General features: G+C 37.1%; 1 protein-coding gene across 6 annotated transcripts in view; it reads right to left on the bottom strand.

The window, feature by feature from the left end:
* Positions 1-245: 245 nt before the first annotated feature.
* ATP2B1 (ATPase plasma membrane Ca2+ transporting 1) overlaps positions 246-14,389 on the bottom strand; it is a 34,477-nt gene continuing 20,333 nt past the window's right edge. The window contains exons 12-21 of one of the 6 annotated variants that reach the window (XM_018080383.2): positions 13,459-13,638; positions 13,288-13,375; positions 12,875-12,981; positions 10,802-10,993; positions 10,390-10,603; positions 10,048-10,259; positions 8,246-8,353; positions 6,273-6,455; positions 5,805-6,030; positions 246-1,708 (exon numbers count right to left, since the gene is read on the bottom strand). In XM_018080383.2, coding sequence (XP_017935872.1) covers positions 1,683-1,708; positions 5,805-6,030; positions 6,273-6,455; positions 8,246-8,353; positions 10,048-10,259; positions 10,390-10,603; positions 10,802-10,993; positions 12,875-12,981; positions 13,288-13,375; positions 13,459-13,638 — 1,536 coding nt within the window. In that variant the 3' untranslated portion in view covers positions 246-1,682. The remainder of the gene's footprint in view (positions 1,709-5,804; positions 6,031-6,272; positions 6,456-8,245; positions 8,354-10,047; positions 10,260-10,389; positions 10,604-10,801; positions 10,994-12,874; positions 12,982-13,287; positions 13,376-13,458; positions 13,639-14,389) is intronic. The other 5 variants (XM_008934664.3, XM_018080381.2, XM_018080384.2 and 2 more) reach the window with 5 other exon arrangements.

Genomic DNA, 14,389 nt, shown 5'->3' with positions numbered 1-14,389 from the left:
TTTCAGGCAGACCTATTCATTCTCAAGGAGTATCCTTTTGTTCAGTGAAGACTTTTGAGTATCTTAGCTTACACATTCATTCTGGAGGCAGCCGCCATGATTCCATTTACCCAAAGTACTATCTGGAGTGGGGCTGTTACCATCTTGAAATTGCAGTTTAAAGTTAACCAGTAATACAGAAGAGTACTTTTCCATATTTCCAGTGAAGGAGCTGAGAAAAAAAGATCTGTAAGAAACCATTGCTGCAATTTTATTTTAACAAAAGGGCAGATTTATTCATGTTTACAAACAAGTTTCAAAAACAAAAAGGAGAACATGTATGCTACCCACTAACAACCTTTCAAAATGCCAACAGCCCTCATGCTGCATGAAGGATTCTATAGATTAGAAAAAAATCACAGTTCCACTCACAGTTCACCAAGACAGCACTAAACTAACATGATTAGACAAAAACAAAGGACTAAGATTCTGATGTATTTTGATTTAATCCATTTTGCCCGAGATAACAGAAATATTTCAAGCAAGTTCCATCACATATTGATGTCCTGCATTAAACAATCCTAAGTTCTGAACAAAAGTTATTCATTAAGTTTCTCAAAATTTTTAAAAATTAAACAGTTGTTTCAAAACCATTAAGTAGTAAATGTATTTAAGAAACTAATTAGGACAGAGGCCATAACTTCATTAGAACACCACTGCTCATGTTTTTACAAAGCATTAGTGTTATCTATTTGGCTATTAGTAGTAGCAATTTATCTACAATATTTAACAAGGTAAATTGCAGGCAAAATTTAGTACAGTTTCAATAGAAACACCCTTTTCCTGAAAATACAGCAGTATTTGAAGGACTAGTTTTTTTTGTTGTTTTTTTATTTTTTTTTGTTTTCTTTTGTTTTCTTCTCTGCATCATTTATAAGGAAGCTTCCCATCTATGAACAGGAACAAAAAAGTATCTACAAACCTTGTAAACAGATCTGTATCATTTATAAACATAAATAATCCAAATTATTAACAGCCAACAGCAGAAATTAAAGTATCAATTCAATGATCCAGGGCCTCCTTGACCTTCCCAGCCTTCCCCTCAGAAAAGGATCATGATAAACTAAAGCTCTGCTAACACACTCTTCAGGATCATTCTTAAGTACAACAGATGATCCACAGGTCACTTATGCCGAGTTACTGTTTATCTGTCAGAGTTCATTATTACTCCCACCCCCAGAAAAGCACCCTCCAGTCTGGCAGAAAGCTTTTTTTAAAAAAATAAATCTACATTCGTACAAGTGTGTCTTCTGTTGAAGTCCAAGACAAGAATATCATCTTGTCCATCATAATGTGTGAAGAGACCCAGTTTCAATTTCTTTACAAAGCAGCTAGTGTGTTAACATTCAGCTTACAATCAGAGTGATGTTTCCAAACTATGTAGTGGGCTTCCTGGGGATGAAGAGGTAGCAGACTTGTTCATGTCTGTTGTAAGGTGAATTCCACTGTCAACCGCATTGTTATTTTTATTGGGAGAGGGTGGGGGAGTAGAGTTGCGTTTTGTTGGCGCATCATCTTCAGCATCAGTATCATCAATAAGGGGAATATGAGGTTCGGAGTCTTCTATTCTAAACTCAGGATGCGTCATAAAATTGTGAATTGAACTTCGTGTCTCAGGTTTCTCTAGCCCCTCGTACAAGGAGCTACGAAATGCATTCACCACTCGGATCTGCAAACAAAGAAAAAAAGCTTGTTAAAATGCTGCAGATTTACTGGTAATGGCATGGTTCTTATGAGTTTGAATCCACAAACAGCTAGACATGAGTGAATCGAATTTGTATGATGCAGTGGAACTTGCAATAAACTGTAAAAAATGAAGAGCATTTCAGTAGAGCACTGCCAGTCTACACAGTAGGAATAAAAATTGTGAAAGTAATGCAAAAAGCTGAAGGGCCCTAAAAATTCAGACGTGGCACCAGAATTGTTCAATTATTTAACATGGGCTAAGCATTTTTCAGAAGTGAGGCCAACAATTATTTACTTCTTTACAAATTACATAAATCTTAATGAGTGTTTTATTGAATACTTGGGGGAGATTGGAGGGACAGAAGGAGGGATATGCTGAAAATAAGTTAGGGGATAAAAAGGGTTACTAATTCTCATGCTAGGAATTAGGATGTCAACTGACTATGAAAAAGCCAAGCAAGTGTAAGCCAATGTCACAATGACTGAACATTAACGAAGTCATGCAAAAAAGGATAGCACTATAACAGCTGTAAAAATTCGAGTATATACCCATTTACCACACTATAGAAAGTTCCTTAGTGAATAGTGCTTTAGAAACTTAAGACCAGCACTATGAAATTCAACAGTGTATTGTACAGTTTAGTAGCCAGGACAGGTTGTAACTTTGAAGAGACTACTTAAGTGCCAACAAGTATGAGAAAAGCAGGGTGATCAGCCTTTGCTCGAGTCTTCAATTTACCTTGAATTCATGGATGAAATTCCCAGGCTGAGTATTGTTTTGTATCTTTATATTGTTTAATATTTTTCAAATCCGAAAGCTTACAGATTCATAGCTAAACCTTTCATAGTTAAAAGAACAGCTTCATTTTACTAATTGTGCATGTCTAGGTTGACTTGAATTTCAAATTGTAATTTGAATGATCAAACCAGCTGCCCACACCCCCCTTCTCTAAAGTCCCACATCTCCCTGACCAACTACAGGAATTCAGGATTCATTCTTGAACTGATAAACCAAGTCCGTGACCTCTTTGTCCAACACTTCTGCCAATATACAGTTTCCGCCTTCTGTTAACTCCCCATTCAATCTCAACATCCTTAAGTCTCCAGCAAAGCAGTGTCAAATAGTGTTAAACAGTAAGCAGCAGAGCAACTCCGTAGTAAATAAGAACTTACTGTTACAAACAGCAAGTCAAATTTAAAGCTTTTTTTAGCACATCCAAGATGACCTGTTTCAAGCTGAGAAATACATCATGACTAGTACTTCCATACTGTTCCGTGATAGTAAAAATAAAGTGACTTCCAGGCGAAGGAATGAGGCTGGAAGGTCAAGCAGATCAAGAGCACAGACTTCAAAGCAGCTAAGATACAACAAGGAAGTTCACTGTAAACAGAGAAGGGATCCCCAAAAGCAATGCATTAAATCAAATTTGTTAAACAGAATCACTGCACATGATAAAGTCTTATGTCCTGACCTCTAGAAATAGCATTGTTTCCCCACAGCTCCTCCCTCAGACCACTTGCACAAAGAATTTTACTCAAAAGCTATCGTGTCCCCATTTTTATACTACAGGTTCATGCTGAGCCCAATTCACCATGGAGACGGGGAAGAGGGCACAGGGGGTGCGGGGACAATACAGGGGTGGGGTACGCACGCAAGGGGGAGGACATAACTATCACTAAAGGGATGACAGGCAATAGGCTGAATGTGCTAGAGAAAAGATTACAAGAGCAGCTAGTACTTAACTGTTCATCCCATGAAAAAATTGAGCACGCTGTCAAGGAGTTGGTGCGTTACATGAGGTTTAAACAAGTCCAGCCAGCTGCATAAACTGTCTTGGCACTTACCAAGAAAATTAGCAGTGACAGTGTCAGACTGAAAGTTTGCAATGCCTTTATTTGGCATGTTGCATCCCACTGTGCCATTTATGTGGCAACATGAAATATGAATGTCTCCTGGGACGTTTTTTTATTGCTAACAGATGAGAAGTTAGAACATCAGTAGTAATGGAAAACAATTTTTGGCTTAACAGGACAGCTGTAATTATCATAGAATATAAACATACCCACAATAAAGGTTCCGTTTCCATGCAAAATGCATACTACCTAAGTGGACTAGACACTCCAGCAAACCTAGGACCATCAAAGAGTCCAGCCGTAAAGACAGAAATCAAACTATCAGCATTTTAAGCTATATTTTAAAAGGGTAAAATCTAGCATTTTTAAGGCTTTCTTTTCAACTACTCACAATAATTAGACTAGAGGGATAACTATAAATAAATTGCATAAGTGAGGAGCAAACAAGACAATTTGTTAAGTGTAATTTATACTGTCATCAGGCCTTGCTCATATAAGTACCAGAATAGCATGGAATGCAGTAAGCACTCCAAGTCGTCCTAGCCAGACAGCTGCTTAAGAGTTGCAACCTTCATAGGAAAAGCTGAACTTTCTTCCAACAAATAGTTCCAAAAGAGAGACGGTAACACATCTGCTTCCCATTAATACATATATTAGCTATCAAAAGTTGTCCTTCTAGAGAGTGTAGCAGAAGGCTGTACCACTTCGTGAGGATAAAAAACTACTTCTCTCCCAATGTAGCTCTGTATCTGCATTGGTCATTTGATGCAATGAGATGCTGCAGTGCCCAGTAGATTCTGCTCAAATAGCAGCATGGAATGACATTGCTCTCTAGAGAATTCTGAATGTCTAATTAATGTTCTGGAGTGTAGTTAGGGATACAGGTTACTAATTAGCATTTTAACTAGGAGATGCAATCCTGTGCTTCATTTTGTGTTCTTGAGGCATGCAAATTTGTGAGCAGAGCTTCTCAATAATACTGCAAGGTAGGGAAATAGCTGTCTCACCAATGGAGAACAAATACAGTGTCAAACACTTGTGCAAGCTCACACGCAAATTCTGGCCAAGCCCAAACATAAAAACCAACAAATTAAAAAAAAAACCTGAAGAGACTATTTCATTTAAGACAGCTCCTGAAATTAAGGGTCTTCATCCACCTGGTAATCTGAAAGATTAAGTGGGTAGGGGAAGAGGGAGAAGAAGCCCTCTCAGAGCTATTTTAAAAAACAATTATTTACCAGATCTCTAGGAAGTTAGAGAAGGAAGTTAAAAGAAGGAAGTTAAACGTGATATATAATTAAGATGGAAAATTCTTTTAGCAAAGATATTGGCTATCAGTATTTAACTACAACTGCTATGCATCTTCAGGCTCCAGAGTTTAGGCCTACATCCAAGAGTAATTAAATCTCTAGCCTCTACAGAGAGGAAGGCTGAAACTGAAACGCCACTTAATAGCACAATATAGAGAGGGCAGAATTAAGGTGACACAAACTTCTCTTTCACTGATGGCTTATGAACTGCTCCCCGAAGAACCTAGAGAGGAAAAAAAACCCTTCAGATTTGAATGGAAGTTTCCCCATTTAATGCTTAAACATTTTTTTTCTTTTTATATTAGCTAATAACATATTTCTTCTGACTTGTATGCATTTTAGAAGCCTTGTTTTGCCACCTGAATCCTGATGTTGAGAAAGCTGTTATTCAGTAAATAAGGTCCAACGAAAGCAGAGATTCATAAAGTTCCTCACATGCTACAAAGAAAATGCATTTAGTGCTCCATGCTCTAACTACATTCATATTTTCAACATATCATTTGCTTCCAAATCAGCTTGCTTATTTAAGTATTGTACTGCAGTGTAAGAGATCTATTTTTGTTGGCCTGGGTCCACGATTATACAGTTAATTCACTTATACAATGTAAGTCACCCTATGAGGCATATACTCGAAAATTTACAACAGTTTTCCCTGTTTATCTTAAAAATCCCTCTGTACACGAATGGATGAAGGCACAGGATGTGCAGGCTCACAGCTTTCACATTAAAGTCTTGTTGAAATTGTTCCACCTGTTCTCAGCCCTCTAAGAAAAAAAAAGTCTCGAGGACTCCACTTTGTGGAAGAGCTCTATAAAAGCCTGAACGATGATTTTAAGTACTAAGGAGAAAATGAGAAACGTTAGGTACGTGAATTAGGAAATGTTAATTTCATGCACTTTAGGAACACACACTCACACCCCACAGTAGTAGAAGCAGTAGTAGAGGAAAACACTACATGTGTAGGGGTAGAAATATTTGTTACATCATGGTGCTGGCTGGCGATGGAGGGTTGCCGCCTTAGAGCCCCCTGAATGGTACTTCCACTCTGGAAAGCATTCACTACATCCATCTGCAAGGAATCAGAGATTGTGACAGCTTGCTCAGCAAGAGAGAGAGAGAACAAGAGAAAGGACCATCCCATCTATAACACACAAAAAAGTAAAGAAAAAAAGGCACTTTTTTAAAAATAGAGCAGATACATAGGCAAGAGTTGCATTTAAAGCTGAAGAAAACAGAGGACCCTGAGGGATTACGCATCCACCCATACCCCCTTTTGACAGTCTCAGTCACACCACTTAGAACTGCCACCTTAGTCAAAAGGGCTGGAGGTGGAGAGATTTCCCTCATAAAACCCACTGTGTCCTACCTTTTTCAAGACCATACCTGAGTTTGTATTCTGTTTAGGCCTCTAAACCACAAGATCTGACCACGACGCAATTCTCTCTCAGCATGATCAATCTCCTCTACATCTTCTGCTAGTTCTTCTTCAGGAATCTCTTCCTTTTGTGTTCCATGACCAGCTTCTTTGAGGAATTTCAGACGGCTGGTTGGAATTGTTGAAATCAACTAACAGTGAATGAAATATATAAATCAGGATTGTTCTTTTTTTTTTTTTTAACAACAACAAAAAAAAAGGCTTAGCATGATATCCTGCATACAATTAGCAAAGCTGAAAACAGCAATTACATAAATGCATCAACGTAGAGCGATCACTCCAGCTGAATAGCTGCAAAGCTGTGAATATCCTTACCACCTCAAATGAGGTGTGAAATTAAACTTGGACTACAAAAAAACCTTGCCAGGGACAAAGAATTCCATGTTAACGTTACCTGACAATGCCAGGAAGGAGCAGTACTGAAGCTAAAAAGTCATTAATTCTGTAGCTTATACTTGTATCTAGAGCTTTCAGAGCTCCACCAGTTTAATGAGCATGATGTGTTACCTCAAATGAGACCTAAAGTAGCCACAATTAATTCAGAAATACAGAACAGACACTCATTCATTTGTGACCTGGAAGTTATGAATCCATTTCCAAGACGAGTGATGTTTTTAAAATTGCATGTATCCCAAACTGTTACTTTGCTACTTGGGGTATAGCAGTTTATTTATCCTAAGCTAATCAAAAGCTGCATCTGGCTGTTCCAGCTTTCCTTTTCATGCCCACCTTCAGGGCTATTCTGGTGAACTATGTAGTTAGGGGGCGTCATCTTTTCATACATCCCATCTAGCAGCTCCACATCAATTCCAAGTCTGCCTTCCTTGATCATCGCAAACTTAGGGGACCATTTCCACAGCTGTAGAGGAAAAAAGACTGCTCCAAAAGCAAGATAAACAGCCCTTCATGCTGAAACTGCTACTATGAATGCTCCCAGCTCTTTGACTTTAATGAGATGCTAGAGCAGAATAAACTGCAGTAGGGAAGCTCTGCCCTCGCAAGACATTTTGGGTCAAAGGTATTTCAAGCCGTCTCAATTCTCTTCTAGGCTACTTTTAAACCTCAGAGTGACTCTATTTGATTTTTTAAATAATTATTTTTTTTGAGAACCTTCTTAAAAAGCGTACCCACTTTTAGAATATGCATCTATGTATGTATTTACAACTAAAACACACCCTACCAATATTATGCTGAAACATGGAGTCTCTTTTACATAACAGAAGGAAATGAACTGTAATGAAAAACTCTTCATGTGGTATGAAAAGTTTAAACAACTGTCATTAAATGACAGAAAACTCCATAACTCTAAAGTTTCCTGTAAATAAGCTAGCTGCTTACAAGCACTGTCATACATGCAATAGTAATGAAACCCTGGGGAAGAGGGGGTAAGTCAAAATGTAATAGCTTAATACATGGAAAGACTTTCCAATTATTTCACAATTATGCAAGTGAAGATTAAAGAGAAAGTTGGTTTGAGTTTTGCTGCCTTTCTTGCTACTCCAGGACATTTTGAAATCAAGAAAATATTAGCAAGTCTAACAACTCTGATTTTTAAAAAAAAAAAAATTTAACACCAAGTTAAACGTATTTCAACATTAACATGTTCATTCCATCTTGTATTCTTACAAAACTTTCTAGCACTCATCTGGCTGAAGATATAATTTCATATCTAAAAGGTAACTACAGCTGATTCTAGTTTAAAAATACTCAACAAATCAGCCACAGAACCTAGTTATGAAATGTATTCAAACTAAGGACTTTCTAGCTATTGAACTAGTCAATTTTCATCAGCATTTACCATTAATTCCACATACCCACATACAGTACACTTGAAAGATCTGAATGCTAGTGTATTTGTATTTTCTATGTAAAGTATACTAATACAAGCAGATATTTGGCATTTTGAAAAATGCTAATTTACCTGGCCCCAGAGTAGTGTGCCCATGCCCAGGAAAATGGACCACAGCCACTGTTCAATTGAGAGTTCTGAGCAACTGAAAGGCTTCCCACCAAACTGCACAATAACTATCTGTGAAGAGCAACATCGTTAAACATGTATCAGTGACCTGTTACTAAAAAATTCCCTAATGTGTCAAGATCACTACAGGCAACTCTGCATTAGAACATAAGATTTCTCATCTTATTAAGCATACTCTTCCACTATCTCAGCAGTTTGAGCAGGTTTCCAAACCTAAGCCATCTTTTAGGCTTTTCAGTCTTTCAAGAACTACTCAGTCATTCTTTGAACGTCACACTCACAAAAACCTGTTGAGTCCTTCATATTGCTTGCAGTTTTTTCATTTCACAGTTACAGCATGTATTTGATGCTACAAATTTACAGTGATTATTTCTCCTATAAACACCCATCTCAGAACTAATTTGATTAATAAACTTGTATTAATAGAAATCATAGATGTGTAAGACATGAAATATTTCAGAAGTAAATCTACAGGATATTACTATGTATCCCATCAGTGTTAAATGTCAGATTTAAATCACCGCAGTGTGACAACTATATAGGAATTGTGGGGGAAGGGGGCAGAAAAGTTTAACTGAGTTCCTACTGACTTACCTGTTACAACAAGCTGTATGAACTCTAATAAGCAAGGTATCCCTCTGTATAGGAACTATATGCATGAAAGTCTGCCCTGGAGAATCAACAATTTAAAGTAACAGGGCAGGCATGAAAAGGAGACAGTATTGACCATTAAGTAGGACACATGACAGCTGAAAAGCCAAAGAGTATCTTCTTTTATTAACACAGAATAAAACACAGACAAAAACTCAGGACTTGGGAAGGCCACCAAGTTTATAAAGGGAACACAGTTGTATGAGTAATTTCTAAATGTTTGGCTTTGCTGCACAACAGTTAATCTGCTGCATATGCAACCCTAAAAATAAGATTAATGGGTAGGTTAAATCTTACATCTGCAATAAGTTAATTTAAAATGAAAGTGTTCTGAAATAAAGTAGTATACTGATTTGTTATTTCTTCTGATTAATTAAAGTTAAGGCCCTTTAGAAGGTGAAACTATTTCTTGTAAACTATTTTCTTTAGATTGAATTTTAACTGGGTGTTTCTCAACACCAGTTCGTTAACCCAATCAATTTAAGATAATTTCATTTCATTTGTTAGCATATACTGAGTTAACTATTTAGCTTTTACAAATCCCCGTACATGCACCTGGACATCAGTTTTCTTCACCTAAAACAGCACCTCTACAGATAACTCTAAAATATATACCAATACATATAACTGATTTCTGCACTAGTAAGATAAAGACTGATATTTAAGTTTCTAAAGCTTATTCATGTCCTAATCTCATTAAGAAAATACAAGTTGTACTTTTTCTATGCTTGTTTAAATGGACTGTCATTCAGATGCACAGGCAGATACTATAAGGAAGATTTGGGGGCAGGGGATGAACGGATAGATGACACACACAACTTCATATTTTGCCAAGAGACTAGAACACTAAAGTCAAATTGAAGGACTAGAAAATTCAAAAGGTACAAGTTCTTTTACATTCTGGTTTTACCAGTTTCAAAGAGGTCTTACCTGAAAACACCATGAAGCTGCAAGTGACTTATAGCAAGTCTAACACCGAAGTTTTTTCACATTGCAGAAATTAAATCCCTGGCACTAGCTGACTGGCATTTCAGGCAAGCAAGTACATCAGTGTACTAGATGCATTTTCCCCGGCCCTCCAAGAATTTACTTACCTGCACAACAAATGTCCCCAGAACAATAGAACAGAAGATAGCGTTGTTAAAGATTCCTTCAAAAACGTTTCTTTCACCATGAATTTTTCGGGCATTAATTTCATTAAAAAGCTGCATCATCACAAATGTATTAAATACTATAGTATAATGCTCTGAAGGAGGAGCATGCAGAGGTGCATTTCTTCCACTATCGATATCAAAAATTTTCTCACCTGTGTATAAAAGGCATTTATCAGCAGCTTAATTAGTGTCTTTACACACACTACAACAAAAAATAGTTTTAAAAAAATCACATCTCTCTACAACATTGAGAATAACTTCATAAAGCCTCAGTATTCTTACCAGCAAACAGGAGTGTGAATACCACAACAAGTTGGTAGAATGCATGACCCAAAATGTTCTTCATCATTGTACGAGAAATCAAAGGTTTGTTTCTACCATAAGGCTTTCGCAACAGAAGAGCTTCAGTGGGTGGTTCTGTTGCCAGGGCAAGCGAAGCCAATGTGTCCATTATGAGATTTACCCACAGCATCTGCACAGCTTTGAGCGGAGAATCCTATAAAGATAGATACATAAACCATGCAGTAGAAGTGCACAAGTTTCAACCATTAAAGGCATTTATTATAAAACACTGGCATGATCTGGAAAGCATTATGTTCTTTGGACTACAATTTAACTGAAAGTTTGACAAGAGTTAATCAGTCATGACATTTTCAACATTTATTAGCTGAAACAATCCACTACTGGTACGTACTTGTGTTATGCATGCTCCTGTAAAAGCAACAATTACTGCTACTACATTGACAGTAAGCTGGAACTGAAGAAATTTGGAGATGCTGTCATAGACATTTCGTCCCCACATAACTGCTTTAACAATACTTGTGAAGTTGTCGTCTGTAAGGATAATATCAGAAGCTTCTTTAGCTACGTCTGTTCCAGCAATACCCTGGTAGAAAAAGAAAAACACCATGAAATATAACGAGATGCCAGTGATAAAACCTATGAGACCTATGTGATAAAAGCTATCATTACATCCTTGGTCAGCATTCACTTTGATGTACCATGTTGGAAGGATCCCTTTAATGTAAGTATCTAAAGGCCTACTGAATTAAGTTCTACTCAAGCATGGCAAAATCTGAACAAATAAACAAAAGAAGTCATGTCTTTAAAATAAAGACCTTAATAGAAATCCCCAAGTTGATGATAAAGACACACCCATTCCCCAAAGAAATGTTGCTGAACCCTGTTCAAGCTGAACGCCACCAGATGGTGCAGTGCTACACAGTTCAGGCTCTGCCCTAAACGGTTTCCTGTATGGATTCCAGCAGCAGGTAACACAAGTGCTCGGAACACAGTAGAATGATAAACATCACAAAAAACCTTTTGCAGAAGAACATTGGCATCAAACAGTGGAATATACAATGTTACTGCATATGCATTGCAATGCAATATGACATTCTTAAATTTTAAGCACCTGTAGTCTCCTACAGTATCCAAACAACTAAGATGACTTCTGTGTAACATCTACTTCAAAGATCTTTATGTTGCTTTTGGCATTCCAAAACCTCTAACTCGATAGCAAATTTAATGATCCTTACTCTTGATATATTACTTTGTCAATGATATGAGTGACCTGCACAGCTATGTGTACACGTTTAGATATCATACAGTGGATGGTATACTTTAAGTGCTATTTAGATAAGCAGTTATGGAAAACAGTTTCTTACACAGATGAACACAGACAGCAACTGCAGGAAACATTTAAGTTCTAGAAGAGGAAAACAAATTGGCCCCTGACAGTGGCAAATACAACAGCTATACAGTTGCAGAACACTCATTAAGACAACACTGTTACAGTTTAGAGAAAATTTCAGATGTAGCTGTCAAATTTGTAAGTCATGCTTTTGAAAAATGCTCCTTGAGAATGATGTGAAGCTCTTCCTCTTCCCATTTTTTTCTCTCAAGATTAGAATCTGAGTCAGTGCATCTGCATGTGGTGTAGGAGGAGTGTGGTCTTCATTTTGTTTCCCTTCAAATGCTTAATAATGCCTTTTTAAAGACTACAGTAACCTGCTAGCACCAAACTGCACGTCTTCAGTTTAAGACTGAGACGGAATCTTGTGGCAAAGGGAAGGTTGAGGAATCTATCTTACTGTATCTTGAAAGAAGCACAAGAAAGATGAAACCTACATACTTAAGGCATGAGTCTATCTAGTATTAGCGCTTAAAAGCCAAGACATGGTTTAGCAACCACGTAAAAGGGTAGTTGGGAATTTAAACTGAGAAAGCCACATAATCTAAGGAATCATCCAGACAAATGCAGACCCTAAATTGTCATAAAATGCTGCAGCTTCAGATGTACTTGATATGGCCTCCAAAGCCAGTTTAAACATCAACTGTCAGTCTCCCTGTTCCTATGTATCATTTCATGGGAAAGATGATTAAGTTCATTCCATATTGCATATAAGCTTAAGTTAAGTCAACACAGTATGCTTTTACTGCTGTAAGTCCCTTTATGTTGAACATATCTCATTTCAGATATCTTCAGTATCTGTAATTCTGTTCTGACACTTTGTAACAAGCTTTGGTGTAAAAGGTTTTTGATTTGCAAGTAACTGCAAATCTGCATTTTTAAAATTTTATTCAATGGCAAATGCCACAAGGACATTTTCCATCAACTGAAAACATGTTAAAGTTGGAAGAAAAACTAATTAATATTAGGTGAGAGAGAAGTTGACTCCATTAACTTCGTTGTATGTTAAGCTCTTAATCTTAAGTGATTTGGTAAGTTATTGATAAAATATTGAAGATTTTTAAAAAATCGTACCATAGCAAATCCAACATCTGCCTTCTTCAGAGCTGGACCATCATTGGTACCATCACCAGTTACTGCTACAACTTGCCTCTGGTCAAAGACAGTGCTGTCAATTATACCTGCAATAAAATGACATAGCAGTGTTACAGCTCTAAATTGACAACACAGCAAAGATTAAACCTGAAAGAGAAAGCCAGTTTTTGTCTTCTTCAGTCTCAAAAAAAACAAACACACCAAAACCCCTAACAAAAAAACAACAATCACAAAATATAGTTCTATACTTGGTTCTATTTCTCAAGCAGAAAAAAAAATCAGTTGGCAACACCTTAACAGGTGTTTCCCACCACTTAGTCCTATCTTTTTCCCCTAGAAGCAGGGAAAAAAATAAATCTAGCTTTACTTAGAAGCTCAGAGTTTTTACTTACCTTTTACTAGAGTGTGTTTGTCAGTGGGAGAAGATCTTGCAAGAACACGAAGCTTTGGCCAAATTTTATCTATTCGCTCTTGCTCTATCTGCAAAAAAAGCATTGGTTATATTTTACAGTTAGGACACTTTAGATATCTGTGGATGCACTTGACATAGTCAGTATGTTTACCTCTCCTTTTTCATTGCGTATTCTCCTGTTAAAGTCTTTGCCCTCTAAACACAGGAAGTCTTCACCAGGATTCAGAATACCACATTTTAATGCAATAGCACGAGCAGTGTTAATGTTATCACCTGTGACCATACGTACAGTTATGCCTGCACGTTGACACTTCTTTATTGCATCAGGTACCTGTAAAAAAGAAAAAAAACCCCACAGGCTCAGAGACTGTACATTAGCTGAATAAATCTAGACATGTGAGTGAAAAGAATGTTTATGGCTCAGGCCAGGATAACTCTTATTTTAAAATGAAGACTGTAGTTATGGAAATTTTTTAAAAAATTAAGTAGCACATCACAATTCTTTTCCTGAAAACACACAAATGGCAATTCTGGTAAAGAGGTTTTGTGTTTCTATCATGTCAGTTCCCCTTCCCCCTGCAATTTTTCAAATACTGCAGTATTCAGAAATACTACAAAAATCTTCACAATATGTTAAGCTGTACTGAGTATTGGCATTTCATTTACGATTCTGTGAAATAAACTACAGCTCATACTCCACTACTTCACCCACGACTTGTACTGTAAAGTGACAACAGTGCAGATCAGCTTATATGTGGCATAAAAGCTTTCACTATTGAAAAACCTCCTTAGACCTCAACCAAAGCCAAACTCCTTACCCACAGTTCTCAGGCGACAAACTCACCTCTCTCCATCATCTCCCATGAGAAGCTGGCAACCAGCACAAAGACTAATATTATCCTAACCAAATAGTCCTAATATTCCAAGAGGTAAAAAAAATGTCAAGTTGTTCCATTTACTGAGACCCTGCATAGTAAGCACCTTAAGTTATTAGTTTCTACAGAGCTTCAGTAACACAGTATAAGTGACATTAAGTAGTTTTAATCTGCTTTTATAGCTCCATTAACTTTCCCCTCAAGAAA

Source organism: Manacus vitellinus, unplaced genomic scaffold (assembly GCF_001715985.3).
Source record: "Manacus vitellinus isolate BGI_N305 unplaced genomic scaffold, ASM171598v3 scaffold_5_pilon, whole genome shotgun sequence".
NCBI lineage: Eukaryota > Metazoa > Chordata > Aves > Passeriformes > Pipridae > Manacus > Manacus vitellinus.
The sequence above is the reverse complement of the archived record's forward strand: the minus strand, read 5'-3'. Positions and strand labels throughout refer to the sequence as shown.